Source organism: Gossypium raimondii, chromosome 2 (assembly GCF_025698545.1).
Source record: "Gossypium raimondii isolate GPD5lz chromosome 2, ASM2569854v1, whole genome shotgun sequence".
Lineage (NCBI taxonomy): Eukaryota > Viridiplantae > Streptophyta > Magnoliopsida > Malvales > Malvaceae > Gossypium > Gossypium raimondii.
Genome location: NC_068566.1, coordinates 13625190 through 13642716, shown reverse-complemented (window position 1 = coordinate 13642716; position 17527 = coordinate 13625190). Strand labels below are relative to the sequence as shown.

General features: G+C 32.5%; 1 protein-coding gene and 1 non-coding gene across 2 annotated transcripts; both read right to left on the bottom strand.

The window, feature by feature from the left end:
- Nucleotides 1–968: 968 nt before the first annotated feature.
- Nucleotides 969–2393, bottom strand: LOC105787170 (probable 2-oxoglutarate-dependent dioxygenase AOP1). The gene is made up of 3 exons (XM_012613609.2): nt 1906–2393; nt 1410–1725; nt 969–1290 (listed from the first exon to the last, which is right to left on the bottom strand). Exons 1-3 carry the CDS (start codon nt 2271–2273, stop codon nt 1039–1041), a joined length of 936 nt encoding a protein of 311 aa, XP_012469063.1. The 5' UTR covers nt 2274–2393; the 3' UTR covers nt 969–1038.
- An 8873-nt stretch (nt 2394–11266) lies between these two features.
- Nucleotides 11267–11373, bottom strand: LOC128039527 (small nucleolar RNA R71). The gene has a single exon (XR_008194028.1). It is a non-coding gene; the product is annotated as a small nucleolar RNA R71 (small nucleolar RNA).
- Nucleotides 11374–17527: the final 6154 nt, after the last annotated feature.

Genomic DNA, 17527 nt, shown 5'->3' with positions numbered 1-17527 from the left:
AACAAGAGTTTTGCATAACCAGTTAACTACCAAGAATAACTGCCTAGGTCATGTATAGAAACAAACCTATATTAAATATATTAATAAATGTCACATCTCAAACATAAAAATATGATATAATGAAAAATTAGTAATTTTTTTTCATAACCATCATCATAAACATGCATGAAATTTAATTCAAAATCAAACTATTCAAGTTTATAGAACTTTTCATTTACAATTGCTCATGTCATTTTTCTAAATAATTAACAGATGGAATAATATAAAACATTCTATTGAACCAACAAATTTTCCTGCATAAGCCCGGAATGGAGTACACCCGTAATCGGGCATTCTATTGAACCAAACAGCTGTTTGTGTGGGCCTGCAGAATAGACTTGTAATGGTATAGCTATTATATTGAACCAAACATTACCTAGTGATCTTAAATAGTAGTAAAGATTCATAGGAACTTTTATGAATGTTAATAAGATAGATTAGGGTGTTAAAGTAACGTGCTATTTATTTAGAAAAACTTAAAACCATTTTTTATTTTTAATTTTCGTACATACATTAATATTTTTATTGCATACATAAATAAAGTGTAATATGGGTTGATTGTCAATCAGCCTAGTTAAGATAAGCTTAAATGAAATATTTACCCTTAAGCTATAGCATTTTTCCTCGTAGTTACTTGAGCATTGATTTCATTATCACTTTTGGTTCAATCCTTTGTTCTATTAAAAAATTTATCTGAGCCAATGATATTTTGACATGTGGTATTTTTAAAATTTTTGAAAAAAGTATTTATAATTAAATTAAAAGACAAAGATATTTTTATTTTCATTTTTTCTTCGTCTTCTTCACCCAGAACCATCAAGCTTCAACAAATTTATAAGCCTATAAAATTTGTATTTAAAAAGAAAAAATCAAAGTACCACTACTAATAAAAAAAATTGAAGTAAAACACTATGGGATAAGCCTCAAGGTTCAGAAACTTTGTTTCCAAGTTTTGATAGCAAAATTTATTGTTTCACATAAATTATTGATTGTAAAATCTTAGACACTGCAATAAGCCTTAAGACCAGACTCAAGAGCTCCTCGAGCGGCGTGGATAGAGTAAAATCCCAAAAATTCTTCGTAGTCAAAGGGTTTGAAGAGTAAGCCATTTTTGTCATCCACAAGCTCTTTTGGAGCCTTTACTTGGTACCCTCCTCTAGGCGTTGCAAACAATCCCACGCAATACCTTGCCTTGCTCTCCTTCATCGTGACGCGATGATAAGTAGAAGACAATCCACCATTTAACCATACCTGCAATAATATTATTTCCACTGTAAAATTTATAATCTATGTATACAAGTAATTATTAAATTGTATAACTTTATTTTCTCTCTATCCATTCATTTTTAGTTTTATATTATGTGACTTACGCTGAGGGACTCTCCAGTCATAACAAAGAAAGTGTTAGGTGATGGTTTTACATTGATCCATTCACCATCTTTGTTTTGAATCTCTAATCCATTAACCTCATTTTGATACAAAAGGGTCACCAGATTTTGATCCGAGTGAGCCCTAAGGCTTGGCTTGCTGCTTTGAGACCCTTCATATTTCATGACCTTGAGAATATAATTTGTGGAGTCAATGAACTCATCCACATATTTCTCCACACCAAAAGTCTCCAAAATCATCCTCCTAATTGTCTTCTCTAATCCTGATGCTAGCTGTGTGAAAGATACCAGAGTTTCACTGTCAAACCCAGTGCAGTTGATTAGTAAAACCAAAATATTTTAATTCAAAATGAATAAATAAGACAATTTTACCGTCAAATTTTCCTGAAAATTAGAAAGTCTCTACCAAAAGTAAGAGTTCAATGTAGAACTTAAAAAAAAAAAAATGAAAGAAATCCAAAGAGTTATTATTCTAAACCTGAAGCTTTTGTTTCCTTGAGGCCACAAGATGTTAGTGAGGTCTGATTCAATGTTTTCAGGAATATGTGCATCATCAATGGCCATGTTTTCATGCAGTCCTGATGCGTCCCTAGAATAGCCTCGAAATAGCTTGCTTGAAACATAGAGCTTTTTGGTTTGTAAAGGCAGGTCAAACAGCTCTTCCATGGCTCCAAAGACTGCGTGTCGAAGCTTCAGGACTTGGTCAAACAAAGCCTCGAAACAACCGTACTCCTCCAGTGCTTCCCGGACTTGGAATTTCACCAAATCCCACTCAGGACTGCCTGGCTTCAGCTCTTGTTTTGAAAAATCTATGACCGGGAGCCTAACCGCAGTTTCTGAACTCATCTTTGCTTCCGTCTTCCTATGTAAACAATAATGGAAGACTTGAAACCTACTTATAGAGTATTCGAATTGGATTGAAAATGTAATTCTTCTCCAACATTTAGACCAAATTTCAATTCGAAAGGGTTTACATAAATACCATGTGCGACCGAATATAATTACCCTTAAATAAAACAAATAAGGTAACCCATAATTATTAAAAAAATTAACTCAACCATTAAAAAAGTTTAGGACTTATCCTAAGTATCTTAAAGATATTTTTTTACATATTATCCTTTGTGTTTCAAGGGAAGATTGATTGTAAAAGATGTAGTATGTTAGCAAGTCTCAAATATTTATATATTGAGGAGACTTGTATAGGTAATGTATTGAACTGAGAAGTACTTTATATTGTTCATTGTGGAGCGTTTATTTGAGTGCATTGAGTGAAATAATTAAGTGTGTGACTTGGTTTGTGTGGAAAAACTTAAAGGGGAGATATTTATATATTAGAGCTTGAAAATTACTGTTTAAAATGATGAATATTCTCTCTAAGTAAAACTCCGCAGATATAGAAAAACTGAACTATATAAACATATTATGACATTGTTGTATTTTACCTACAAGTATTAATTTTATACCCCACAAGATTTAAGAAAATATATTAGTACATATCCCACTTTCAGAATAATTGTATGAAAAATGCAGCAAATGAAAGGCTAATATAATGGTTATATAAAATTTGTCTTTCTATACAATGAAAAGTCTGCAATGATACAAATAATTCACATACCGAATAGCACGTGTAGATATAAACTTTTAATGAAGTTGGGTTTGATTGGATTTTTTAGGTTAAATTATATTAGTATTCATTTAATTGTTATTAAAAAATTATTATTAAATTAAGAAATATTATAAAATGGTTATCTAATTATTAGTAATTTTTTCCGGTCATCTAATTATGAAAGGATATAAAATGGTCACACAACTATTCAATTTTGTCATTCTTGGTCACTAGCAGGATAACAATGGCAACTTTTAAAATTGACATAATTGTAACTTTAACCTCAACATTTATAAATTATGTCAATTTAATTTTGATTCTAAAAAATTAACCTCAACATTTACACATTGTGTAATTTGATATTTATTTTTACAATTTTACTTTTCTTTGTGACATTGAGGGTTAATTTTAAAACAATATATGAGAAAATATTAAAATTATTATCTTGAATTTTGGGGTGATTTCATTTTTGAATATTTCCCAACAAATATAGTTGATAATTTTTTTAGTTGTTTAGTTGAAAGGGACACAAAGAAAAGCAAAACTACAAAAATGATCAAACTGCACAATCTGTAAATGTTGAGGGTTAGATTTTTTAGGGTCAAGACTAAATTGACACAATGTATAAATGTTAAGGGTTAAAATTATTATTATATCAATTTTAAAAGTTGTCACTATTAGTTAGTTGGTGACCAAAAAGATAAAATTGAATAAATGGGTGATCATTTTGCAATTGTCATAGTTGAGTGACCAAAAAGCAATTTACTAATATTTAAGTGACCATTTTGTAAGTTGGATGAATAGAAAAAAATATTAATAGTTAGGTGACTATTAGTGAAATTTATTTATTTTTAATTTGTCCATTTTTCCGTTAATTCTCCCAATAAAAATAAAATGGAAGTGTCTAAGTGCAACCAAATAGATATTCTTAATTTATTAAGATTCTTTACAACTAGATAACGTTCATGTATAAGGTCGACAATAAAAATAATTATGTTTAGATTCACGTGAATATCTTGTCCTGATTTTCACCTTAATAACGTTTGCATCTACGTACCATAAAGCTTATTTTATATATTTTATTTTATTTTAATTTCCAGTCCTCTACCTACTCCTAGAGGTGTCTATGGGCCTGACCCGGGAATAAAATCCTAAGCCCGAGCCCAGCCCGGCCTGGCCCATTTTTAATAAACACTAAAAATAATTTAAAAAATAAAAAAAGTATTTTAAAATTAAAAATTAAAAATTAAAAAATGAAAATAAAAATATATTTTTATTAAATTCGGGCCGGGCCGGGGCCAAAAAAGTGGTGCCTGAGGCCCGGCCTGTTTTCTAAACGGGCCTCGTTTTTTGCCCAAACCCATATTTCGAGCCTATATTTTTACCCGAACCCTCCCATATTTCGGGCGGGCCGTCGGGCCGGGCACCATGGACACCTCTACCTACTCCTATGTGGCTGATTATTTTTTTAAACTTTAAAGTTGGAAAATGTATTCTTTTAAGTATAATGTGCTTTATTTCTATACATGTATGATGTTTTATATTTTTTTAATGCAAATGAGTAATGATGAAATAATAATCAAGTATTAACTTAATTAATTCACGCTGTTGTCATTACAATAATTAAGAGGATATGATTAAGCACATATTTGCCTTTACTTTAAAGATTTGAAGAATTTATAAGTAAAAGTAGACATTATATCAAAAAATAAATAAAAATTCATGAGAAAAACAAATTATTAGAAACAAGTCCATTATAAATCTTGGACAAACTATTTTTCACTATCATGCCAATACAGTTCAGTCCAAAATGAATTTTTTATTTAAATTTAATTATAGAATATATAAATATTGATCTAAAATATTTTAAAATATACGTTCTCTTAGTTCACCAAAGCTTAATTTATCGTAATTAACTAAAGTTATTTGAGTATTTTAATTATTACCTTTGGTCAAAAGATTCTCACCTTGAATTCTTTAAAAAATATTATTAAAATTAAAAAGAGTTTTAAAGTTTGATAAGCAAATAAAAATTTAAGATTTAGAGAACAAGATCCATGGTCGAATTGATTAGATCATCGATTTTCGGTTTAATTAATTTATTCACTTTGATTAAATATATCGGTTCAATTAATTTTGTAGCTCGTTCAATCGGTCCATATCGATTCGAGGGTCAACTAGTCTAATCTCTTTTATTTGGATCGATACCTCAATCTAGCCAGTCAAATCTGATTCAAACAATATTGCAAAATTTTGATCAAAATTATATATGTTTTTTAGAATTTATGTTTGAATCACTAGTTATTATAATTGTATACTAATAACTCTAGAATATAGAGTTACCTTAGGTATTTTTAGACTAATAATTCATGCAACTTATGAGAGGGTAATAGCAAATTTAATAGTTTTTATTATAAATTCTATTTTGTTAAATAATAATAGGGCAAATTTGTTATTTTGGTTGATTTATATGCTAAACACATGATTTCTTCATCATTGTTCACATGCTAATGTCGCAACATGGAGCTCGCAGCTCTTCAGCTCGTACTTCACCATTCTGCAAGCCCCCTGTTTGCAGATCGCATGCATTGCTTGGAGACAGATCGCACACATTGCATCTCGCGGTACAAGCTCGCATGCATCACAGTTCATAGCTAGCTTAAATACAGCTCGTAGTTATTACCTCGCTGATGCGAGCGTAGCTCGCACGTGTAACTTGCACTTCACCAGCACGCATGTATAGCTTGCACTTCACCAGCTCACAGCTATCAGTTCGAAGCATCTTAGTTCACAAGCTCGCAGTACACAGCTCGCGAAAGGTAGCTCGCAGCATGCAGTCCATAGTTCTAAGGTTGCAAGCACTGCTTACTGGAATGTAGCTCGCAATTCACATGTCGTATACACGTAGCTCACACTTTACTGTTCTCAACTCGCAATCTGGCAGTTCGCCAGATATGTGAGTTGTGGCACATTCACTATTAGCAGGAATGAAGCTTGCAGTCCACAGCTTGCAATGTCAGCTTGCCATTTTCTAGCTCGCCATCTGTGCGAACTGTTGCACAGTTAGCCAACTCCAACACGCACAAGAAAGACTTAGTCTACTGTGGAAAAGCAAAAATAAAACAACCACCAAATCAGCCGTAGAGAAAATCAAGCAACCTCTCTCCCAAATCAAGAAACCATCAACCTACATGAGACAAAATCAGGGGGGTGACGCCAAAAATAGAAGGATTCAAGGGGGCTCAAACTAGTATAAAATGGGGCATATGCTTGAGGGAAAAGACATTACACAACACAAGAAAGTGAGCCAGCAATAGACAAAGTTGAGAGAAGAGAAGTTAGCAAAACTTGAGAGCATTAGTGCTCAGAGTGACACAAAAAGAAAGAGAGAGGAGAAGGAGAATCGTGACAAGTGCCACGGAGAACCATCGAGATCGGCTTTCCAGTTTTCCTTCCTTTGTCTATTACTTTCTTTTGTGCTGATAAACATGATTGCAACTTATTTCCTTATTTTTTAATTTAATTATTATGGCTTAATTTTATTGATGCTAGAATAATTATGATTCCTTAGTTTTAGTTATTAATGCTTTGCTGAAGATGTTCTGTTTATTTGGTACTTTACTCATTCAAGTATTATCATGATCACGCTTTTTAATGCATCAATAACATGGGTAATTATGAATTACTTTATTGATCGATCTGAAAAGATGATAATTAATGGGCATACTACTTGAATGGTACATGTTTGATTTCTTAATAATCGAATTAGTAATAATATCGAGAAATGTTGTTACCTTGCATAACCTTTAAGTATGATGCTTGAATATGTAACCTTGAAGTTAATTAGACATAGACATGTGTAAAAGAAACTAAAAGGTTAAACAGTCACAATCAACCTACAACTTGTAGATTTTGGGTTAGTAAATTACCAATTTGCCACGAGATCATCGTAACATTCTTTGGCATTGTTTTAAATAATTCTAAGTTAAGGGAAAATAATTATTCTAGACCTTCATGTCATTGTGATTAAAACTTTTGTTAGTATTTGTTGCTTACATTTTGTGTTAACATTTTAATTTGCGTTGTATACTTAGTTTAATTCCTTAATTAAATCCTCACAACCAAATCTTATTACTTACCAAATTGTTAATAACTAATTTTGCAATTATTGACTTACTTATATAGTCCCTGTGACACCCCAAACTTGAGCGGGACGGACTAGCTCAAATTCGAAGTGTTACATTAGCCACCTAAGTGACTCTCCGACTAACGACCTCCCAAGACACACCCCGACCTTATAACACCTCAATCTTATCCATTTATTAGTTATTTATTAATGTTGAAGCAATTTGTGAACCAATTTTAAACTTTTTATAAGTAATTTAACCTAAGAGCATTTTTGTCATTTTATCACCTATAGTTAAACTAACTTGAATTTAGATCTATACGCTTACCAACCCTCTTTTAATCAATTTAAATAAGCCCTAAAAATTTCAGCTTAATCCGAGTTTATTTTCTATGTCTAATTCAAGTTTTATCATTAAGGACTAAATCATAACAATTTCAAACTATTAGTACCATACCGAATATTAAATTGAGTGTGTTTCTAATAAATTTTATCAATTACAAGTCTAATCCTAAAATTTTATCAAGTTTCCTTATCATTTAAGGCTCTAATTAGACTTACCAAGTTATAAGACTAATTTGTAATTTAAATGGACTAGAGAACCAATTTAAAAGACCAGAATTCAAACTCCCAATAGTCCATTGTAGTTCTTTTTTATGTGAAAATTTTGATTTTAAACCCGATTTTGAGTATTTTAATGGCCAATTAAATCTGATTTAACTACAATTATTAACACTAATTAAACCTCAATTAAATAGAATTAAACATTCAATTTCATGCATATCACCCACTGATTAATTCAAACAAGTGACGTACCTTAGTCGCTAGTAAATCACTCCATGGAAGCTTCATTTAGACCATGGTTAGTGTAAACATCATGCCTCACACACCATGTTATCAATCACCGTGCTATCAAGCAACAGTACACCGTAAATTATTCAATAATCTAACTAAAACATGCATTTATGATATTATAAAACCATCCAAAATTAAACTAAGTCTTGAAATTTCCACAAAACCCGATTAACATCTCTAAAACGTATAATTAAATCTCTACCAAGCCTTAATCTCTTAGAACTCTCTTGCTCGACTCCTCAGCTCCTCAATCCCATCGGTTAACTGCATGAATGTGAAGGTGTAAAATTAAAAAGCTCAGTGAATGTTAATAAAATGACGAGTAAATTAGCACCCAAATCATGCTTAAATTGAAACCAATCAAATACAAATTTTCAATCACAATATCAATTCATAATAGTTCAATGTCATATGCTCAACCTTGTATCAAAAATCATAATTAATCATGGCATATAATCATCAGTTTAGCATATAACATTTCATACATTTATATTGACATATACAATCATGGCTTAATCGAGTGATCATACATCGGATAAACGGATCTCCTTACTCCCAATCAGAATCAGAATTAGTCCTGGGTTGAGCAGGCCTAGGCCACACGCTCTCATTATATCGCCTCAAATCAGTCTCGTTAAGTGGAGACACAAGCTTAACACTCCCTTATCTACTCCAAATCAGTCCACCTAGAGCCTTATTGCTTACAAATAACATATCAATAAGGTGAGTGTACTCATAAATCCTATGGCATGCCAACTATATCCAATGGATCCACGATGCTATAATGCCAATATAACCAATCAATCATAACATAATTTCAGTCAATAATGTGCTCAATTGAAAGTGCCAAAATGCATATGTGAATCATGTAACATAGCCATTTTAACATCAAATTAAATCTAGCATACCAATTACCTATTATCAATGTTCATTTATCAATTGAAATATTAACATACCATGAACCAAAAACTCCAACATGCTTGCTTAGTTCACCATTATAATAAATTAAATCAAGATATAAAATCACTAGATGCCACTTACCAACACTTAACAAAAATTTCATCACTTAAACATATATCAATAATCTTGCAAAATTAACCAACCAAAACTCAATTAAATATTTGCAATCAATAATTAATCATCCAATTAAGCATAAGTGAGGGTCAATTTACCAAATCGCCCTTTAATAGCACTAACCACACAACTAACTCAACCACAACCAAGCAAATCCAAGCTTCAATTTTGATTAGCTCGATCCTCTTCAAGATTCAAAGCTTCAACAGAAATAAAATAAATATTACCACCTTTCAAAAGATATAATAAATAAAAATTTTCATCAACTAGGCTACATGAAATTCTCACTCAAAGTCACCTTACCGAATTTGTATCATCAAGTCGAAAACTTGATTCCTCACAAAATCGATCACTCCAACCCTCCTAATCACTTTTAAACATCAATACTAGTCCAAATAAACATATACTAAGCATCAATTTCACATTTAAATCATTTTCACAAAAATCTAAAATATCGATTCATGAAGATGATAAAATTCAAATTTCTTTAAATTACCTTACAAAACATGTTTAATCTTGATAAATAAGATCAAAAACCTTCTAGTAGATCCAATTTGAGTTGAAACATCCATTGATTTGTGGATTTCCTCTCAAGATTCAAGATCCACCATTAAAACACCTTAAGCTTTTGAAAAAGGTGACATTGATAAAAAATCATGTAATTAGCACTCAAATCATGTAAATATGCTTCTAATCATCATAAAAATAAGTTTAGAAATAATAATTACCTTTGATTCGTTCTAAATCCTTTGATTGAAAATCTTGATTCAAGAATCTTAAGAAATTTTAGAATATTTTTGGCTACTTTTGTGAATAATTTCGGGTGAAAAGAGAGTATTTTGAGAAGGAAATTTATTGAATCTATTCTTTGATGATAGATCTTTAAAACCATGCAAAGAAAACAAAATTTATAACTCTATAATATGATGTAAATGGTGTGAAAAGTAGGCTAGATGCATTTTGTTTAAAACTGAAACAACCTACCAGAAATTTAAAAATTGGGAAATTTGCCTAATGGTCATTCTCACATTTCTCTTACATTACCAATTGATCTTTTCCCTCTAAAATTTCAAATTTAAAGATTTACTTGCCAAATAAAAACTCCAAAATTTCCTTATTTTAAACTTAAATCCAATTTAATTAATATCTAAATTTAACTTAAATTAACCCCAATAAAAATTATTTTAAAATTATTTTTCAACCCAAGTTTATTATTTTCGCTAATAATTATTTAATTACTTTAAAATTAATTTTTCAAAAATATTTTATTTTTCTAGATTATTGTTTAATCGATTTTAGATGAAATTGACCTTTTAAATTAAATTAAAAAAATTACTATTAACCCAATAAATTCTTAAATTCACGCTCGGAACCCGAAAAATATACTCGAAACTACTAGACCCATTTAGGGATATTATAATCCCTATGGAGATGATAACTCTATACTTACTACTTTATTACTTGTTAATGATTGTGTACATTCGCACATCATTAGAAAATTTCGCAACAAGTTTTTGGCATTGTTGTTGGGGGCTGTCTTATTCATTATTTGTGAAGTTAATTACCTTTCAATTTGGTTTAATTTATGTTATTCTTACTTTAGTTTCTTGTGAATCTTCAGATACCAACTATTTATGAATGTGGACCGAATTATTGATTATTTCTAGTCGATCCTGAAATTGAACTTACCTTTAGGAGAAGAAGATGACAAGCGACCTAGATATAAGTTGAATAAATGAATCCTGCACAACAAGATCAAAAAAATTGAGTTGCTAATGCTCAAAATCTGGTTATTGTTTTTGATGATAGAGACTGTTTCATCCTTCAATATATTGTTCATCTTTTCAATAAACTAAATCCGGGTATTGTGAGGCTTAAAATTGAGGCACTGCAGTTCAATTAAAGCCAGCGATGATCCAAATGTTACAAATGGTGGGCCAATTTACTGGGATGCCTACTGAATATCCACACCTTCATCTTCGATTATTCATGGAGGTGGGTGACTCATTCAAATTGGTCAAAGTGAACAAAGATGCTTTACGTTTGAAGTTGTTTCCATACTCGTCGAGATATAGAGCATGAACATGGTTGAATTCCTTATCATCTGACTCTATAATCACATGGCAAGAATTGGCTGAAAGATTCTTGATGAAATGTTTTCTTCCCACTAAAAATGTCAAACTTCAGAATGAGATCACTACATTTTAACAACTTGATGACGAATCTCTGTATGAGGCATGAGTGCGATTCAATGAGTTATTATGAAAATGCTGTCACCATGGTATTCCATAATGTATTCAGTTGGAGACCTTCAACAATGGTCTCAATGCTCATACAAGAATTATGGTATATGCTTCAATGTAGCCATTCTTTCAAAATCATACAATGAGGCATATGAAATTCTTGAAAGGATTTCTAACAACAATTTTTAGTGTTTAACTAATCGAACAACCACAAGAAGAAGGGTGACAAAAGTACATGAAGTTGATGCACTTACTTCATGGCAGCCCAGGTATATTCTATGTTTTCTATGCTTAAAAATATAATTGTTAATGGTTTCAATGGTAACATGATAGATCTGCAGCTGAACTAGTTTGAGAATATCTCTTCTGTATATTGTGGAGATTGTCATGTTTTTGATAATTACCCATCAAATCCAGAGTCAATCTATTACATGGGGAATCAGAATTGGAGTGGTCCATAGTTGAATTCGTACAATCCTTCATGGCCAAACCATTTGAATTTTTCACAGAGAAATCAATGGGCTGGTCCAAGTAACAATCATATGCCAATAAGACCAAACTATCAACCAAGATACTCTCAACAAGCTCAAAAACCTCCACCAACTAAACCTTTAAGCAGTCTCGAGAATTTTTCGAAGGCATACATGGTGAAGAATGATTTCCTGAGTCAAGGCCAAGCAACATTAATCCAAGGCCAACAACAACATCGAGTAATCTGGAAAATTAAGTGGGATAGCTAGCCAATAAGCTTAGAAACTGACCCGAAGGTACTTTGCCAAACAACACTAAAAACTCGATAAAATTTGGGTAAGGAATATTGCAAAGTCGTTACCTTGAGGAGTGGGAAGATGTTGGAACCTAAGAATATTGAAACTGAAGGCAAGCCTGTTGATGCTAGAACAATGAGGAAATTCAACCCGATGTTGGAATTCCCACAGTACAAAAGTTTGTTCCCATAAAAGAGAATTCTGCACGTGAGACCCGGAAAGTAGTCCTAATATAAGAAGGTAGACAGGACAAAATTAAAACCCCACCACCACTTTTTCCTCAACGACTCTAGAAACATAAAGAAGATGTTCAATTCAAGAAGTTCTTGGACGTGCTTAAACAACTTCATATTAATATCCTACTTGTGGAAGGCCTAGAGAAAATGTCGAATTATGTCAAATTCATGAAGGGCATCCTCTTTAAGAAGAGAAGATTGGGGGAATTTGAGACAATGACAATAAAAAAAGAGTGTACTACATTCTTACAAAACAAGCTGCCCTAAAAAATAAAAGATCCAGGGAGTTTTATCATACCTTGTAACATTGGAGATTCTTATTGTGGTATGACACTATGTGATTTGGGAGAAAGTATAAACTTGATGTTTATGTCTGTGTTTAGGCGATTGGGCATTGGTGAAGTTAGACCAACGACAGTTACACTTCAATTGACAAATAAATCATTAGCACATCCGGAAGGGAAGATCAAAGATCGACTGGTACGTGTTGATAAAATTATATTTCCAATTAACTTTATTAATTTAGATTTTGATATAGATAAAGAAGTACCAATCATCCTGGGAAGGACTTTCTTGGAAAATGGTAGAATATTGATCGGTATGTAGAAAGGCGAATTTACTATGCGAGTTCAAGATAATCATGTAACCTTTAATGAATTTAAAGCCATGAGATTTCCTAATACAGTTGAAGAATGTTCCTCGATGTCCGACATGGAATCATTGGTTTTTGCAGAATGAAGACTTAATGTCTGATCCACCAAGTGACAATAAAGATGAGGAATGTCTTGTTTTGCTGGAAGCCAATTCGAAGGGAGTCATTCCCTAATCTTGACCCGAATCATTAGAATTGGCATCCTGTGAGCATATACAATCAAAAGCATCAATTAAGGAGCTACCAAAATTGGAGTTAAAGGTACTTCCATCCCATTTGAAATATGTTTATTTTGGTAATTCTTTGACTTTGCTTGTGATCATTTCAGCTGAGTTAATCGAGATTTAAGAGAAAAAATTGATTGATGTTCTAAAAAAGTTTAAGAAGGTAATCGGGTGGACTATAGCTGATATTCGTGGTATTAGTTCATCTCTGTGCATGCATAAAATCCTACTAGAAGACAATGAAAAGACATCGATTGATGGACACAAAAGACTAAACCCAATCATGAAGGAGGTAGTCAAGAAGGAAATCATCTGCTAGAATTTTTTACCCCATCTCTAACAGCTTGTAAACGAGTCTAGTTCAATGCGTACCAAAAAAAAGGAATCATGGTTGTGGAGAATGAAAATAACGAGCTGATTCCAACAAAGACAATTATGGGTTGGTGAATTTGTGTAGATTATAGAATATTGAACAAAGCGACTCAGAAAGACCATTTCCCGCTACCGTTCATGGACCAGATACTGGATAGACTTACGGTTCAGGACTATTATTATTTTTTGGATGGTTATTCGGGGTACAATCAGATAGCTGTGGCCCCAAACATCAACATAAAACCACTTTCAATTGCCCGAATGGTACGTTTTCTTTTCGGTGAATGCCTTTTGAGTTATCTAATGTGCCTACAACTTTCCGAAGGTGCATGATGATAATATTTATTAACATGGTTGAATTATTTTTGTAAGTATTCATGGATAAATTTTTAGTGTTCGGAGGTTCATATAATGACTATTTAAATAATTTTGCTAAGGTGCTAAAACTGTGTAAAGAGACAAACCATATCCTTAACTGGAAGAAATGTCATTTTATGGTTAAGTAGGGTATCATTTTGGGGCACAAAATATCAAGACGAGGAATTGAAGTTGGCAAAGCAATAGTCGATGTAATAAAGAAGCTGCCACGACCTATGTCTGTAAAAGGTATTAGAAGTTTTTCCGGGCATGCCAGTTTTTATCGAAGGTTCATCAAAGACTTTTTAAAGATTTCCAACCCATTCTGTACTTTGTTGGAAAAAAGATATAGCATTCAATTTTGATGAGGTGTTCTTGAAAGCCTTTGATGAGCTAAAAAAAGGTAAATTTTGGCACCCATTATTGTTACATTAAATTGGAATTCTCCTTTTGAGCTGACATGTGACGCTAGTGACTTCGCAGTTAGAGCTGTAATGGGTCAGTGGAGAAACAAAGTCTTCCATCTAATTTATTACACGAGTCAAACTTTGGCAAAGGCCCAATTGACCTATACGATAACTGAAAAAGAACTACTTAATATTTTCTTTTCTTTTGCTAAATTTCGTTCTTATCTTGTAGGTACTAAAGTGACAGTCTATACAGGTCATTCTACAATTAAATATTTGTTGGCAAAGAAAGATGCTAAGCCAAGATTGATTCGATATGTACTTTTACTCCAAAAATTCGATCTTGAGATCTAAGATAGGAAAGAGGTTGAGAATTAGGTGACATACCATTTTTCAAGATTGAAACAACAAGAGGAAACTCACTCCTCTGTTCTTATTAATGAATATTTTACAGATGAGCATATCTTCAAGGTAAGTCAAATTCATGAAATTCCTTAGTTTGTTGATTTTGCTAAATTTTTGGCCATTGGAATAATCCGCCCAAAATGTCATACCAACATAGGAAGAAATTCCTTCATGATACAATGTATTATTTCTGGGAAGAGCCATTTTTGTTTAAGCAGTGTGCAGATTAAATGATTAGAAGGTGTGTAGCCAAGAGTGAGGTGGCTGATATCCTTTATCACTATTATTCATCCCCAAGTGGGGGACATTTTGGGGGTTCGCACACTGCAACTAATTTGTTGCAAGTCAGGTTCTGTTGGTCGACTTTATTCAAGGATACGTATGCCTATGTGAAGAATTGTGACTAGTGCCAACGAGTTGGAAATATATCAAGGACTAACAACATGCCTTTGAGTAATATCCTTGAAGTAGAATTATTTTATGTGTGGGACATTGACTTTTTGGGTCCATTTCCTCCTTCATATGGTAGCAAGTACATTTTGGTGATTTTTAATTACATGTCCAAGTGGGTAGAAGCTTAAGCATATCCAACAAATGATGCCAATGTGGTAATGTGTTTCCTGCATAAGCATGTATACACTAGGTTCGAAACTCCTAAGATTATAATTAACGATGAGGGATTTCATTTTGTAAATAAGTGGCTAAAGTGGTTACTTCATAAGTATAATGTGAAGTACAAGGTTGATATGACTTACCATCCGTAGACGTATGGGCAAGCTGAGTTGGAAAACAGAGAAATAAAAGGTATACTTGAGAAAGAGGTGTAGTCGAATCGTAGAGATTGGTCTAAGAGACTTGACGATGTCTGTGGGCTTACCAAGTAGTATTCAAAACTACTTTAGAGATGCCTCCCTATCGGTTAGTGTTCGGAAAAGCTTGCCATTTACCATTGGAGCTTAAGCATAGAGCTTATTGGGCCCTCAAGCAACTTAATATGGATCTGAAGCATGCTGGAGAGAAATGGATGTTGTAACTTGATGAATTGAAGGAGCTTAGAATGTTTTCCTATGAGAATTCCAAGATATTTAAAGAAAAACCAGAGAAATGGCATGACAAGCCCATCCAATCCTATGAGTTCGAAGCAGGCCAACGAGTCCTATTGTTCAATTCTAGACTAAGGTTGTTTCCTGGGAAGTTAAAGTCTTGGTGGTCCAAACCTTTCACTATCAGCCAAGTATTTCCATATGGAGTGGTCGAGCTGCAAGATGGTAAGGGAGGTATGTTTATGGTAAATGGTCAACATTTAAAGCATTATTGTGGCAGTGAAGTTGAGCGGAATAAAACTTCACTCACTTTACTCGATTTGTAAGATGTTTTGTGTTGGGCAGTTGCTATCTTTAGAAAGATATATTTTTATGAGCCAACGGAAATAAATTTTAAAAATTTTTTTTGACCTAGGGCAAAAATATAAATAAAGGATTTTCTTCCACTGGTTGTTTATGTTCACCAGCAGCTTTTCTTTTCATTTAAACAACCACAAGTTCTGTTCTCATCCCCAACCGTTGATCACCAAACCTTCCCCATTTTGGCACAACTCCACCATCACCATTATCACTCATGTGCTATTCTTTTAAAAGCTCTTAGCATGGGCGTAGTGTATGTCCCAAAGGATTAGTGTCTATAGTAAAGTTTGTTTGTGTATGGTATTCGCCAACGAGTGAACTTTATGACTTGTTTAGTTGGAAATGTTTATTTGTATTATATAGCTATTGAGATGTTTGCTCTCGAACTCACTAAGTTCTTTGAACTTATTTAGTTACCATTCCTTTTCATGATCGTTGATGAAGTAAAGGACTTTTGAAGACAATGCCAGAGGACATCTGTTTTGTGAGATTTCTAAGTATTTTGTATTATGCATGGCATGGGGGTGGTAGCATTCAAAGACTTAATTTTGTATTTTAAAGCTAGTCTTTTGAAATCGTTAATTCAATGAAACCTCAGTAAAGTGATTATGTTTTTACAAATTATCGAATTAGTTACTTTGAATGATTAATGTTTGTCTAAATATATGTGTATGCATATGATGCTGCTATTAAAAATAGGTTTGAGCCAAATATGATTTTAAAAGCTCCAAGTGGAGCCTCTATGTTTTTCATTTTCCTCAAAAATTTATAATATTATTTTTCTTTAATTTCGCAAAGGATTTACAATTCATATTTATTTGAACTGTATTTTTATGAAAACCACACTCATACAAATTAAAAGTAAAAAGATTTTTAAGGCAATGACATGCCAACCCAGAGTCCTTCTTAAAGACTGCGTTTGGGTCGTTACATAAATGGTAGGCAATTGACCTTACTCTTTCAATGATTTCATACGGCTCGATGTATCTAAGACTTGCTTCTTTTTGCGGCCAAAATGTAAAACATTCTTCTATGAAGAAACCTTTAGAAATACTTTCTTAGTCACAGAATATTCAATTTTCTTCCGCTTTAGATCAGCATATGACTTTCACTCGTTTGAATCCCTCTCCTAGTGGTTGTTGTCCCTTGTGTAACACCCCAAAACCTAGCCTATAAGTTACGATTGGATTCCAGAGGTCACATTGGCCACCGAAGTGGTCCAAATCAAAACACTGTAAAAATTTCTAAAATTTCATTTCATAAATCATTTATTTCACTCGTTTAATAAACCCAAAAATAAACATACCTTACGCCTAACCAACAGTGATTTTATTTTCGTTAAAAATTAAATTTAACCATGTTGATATTTCCTG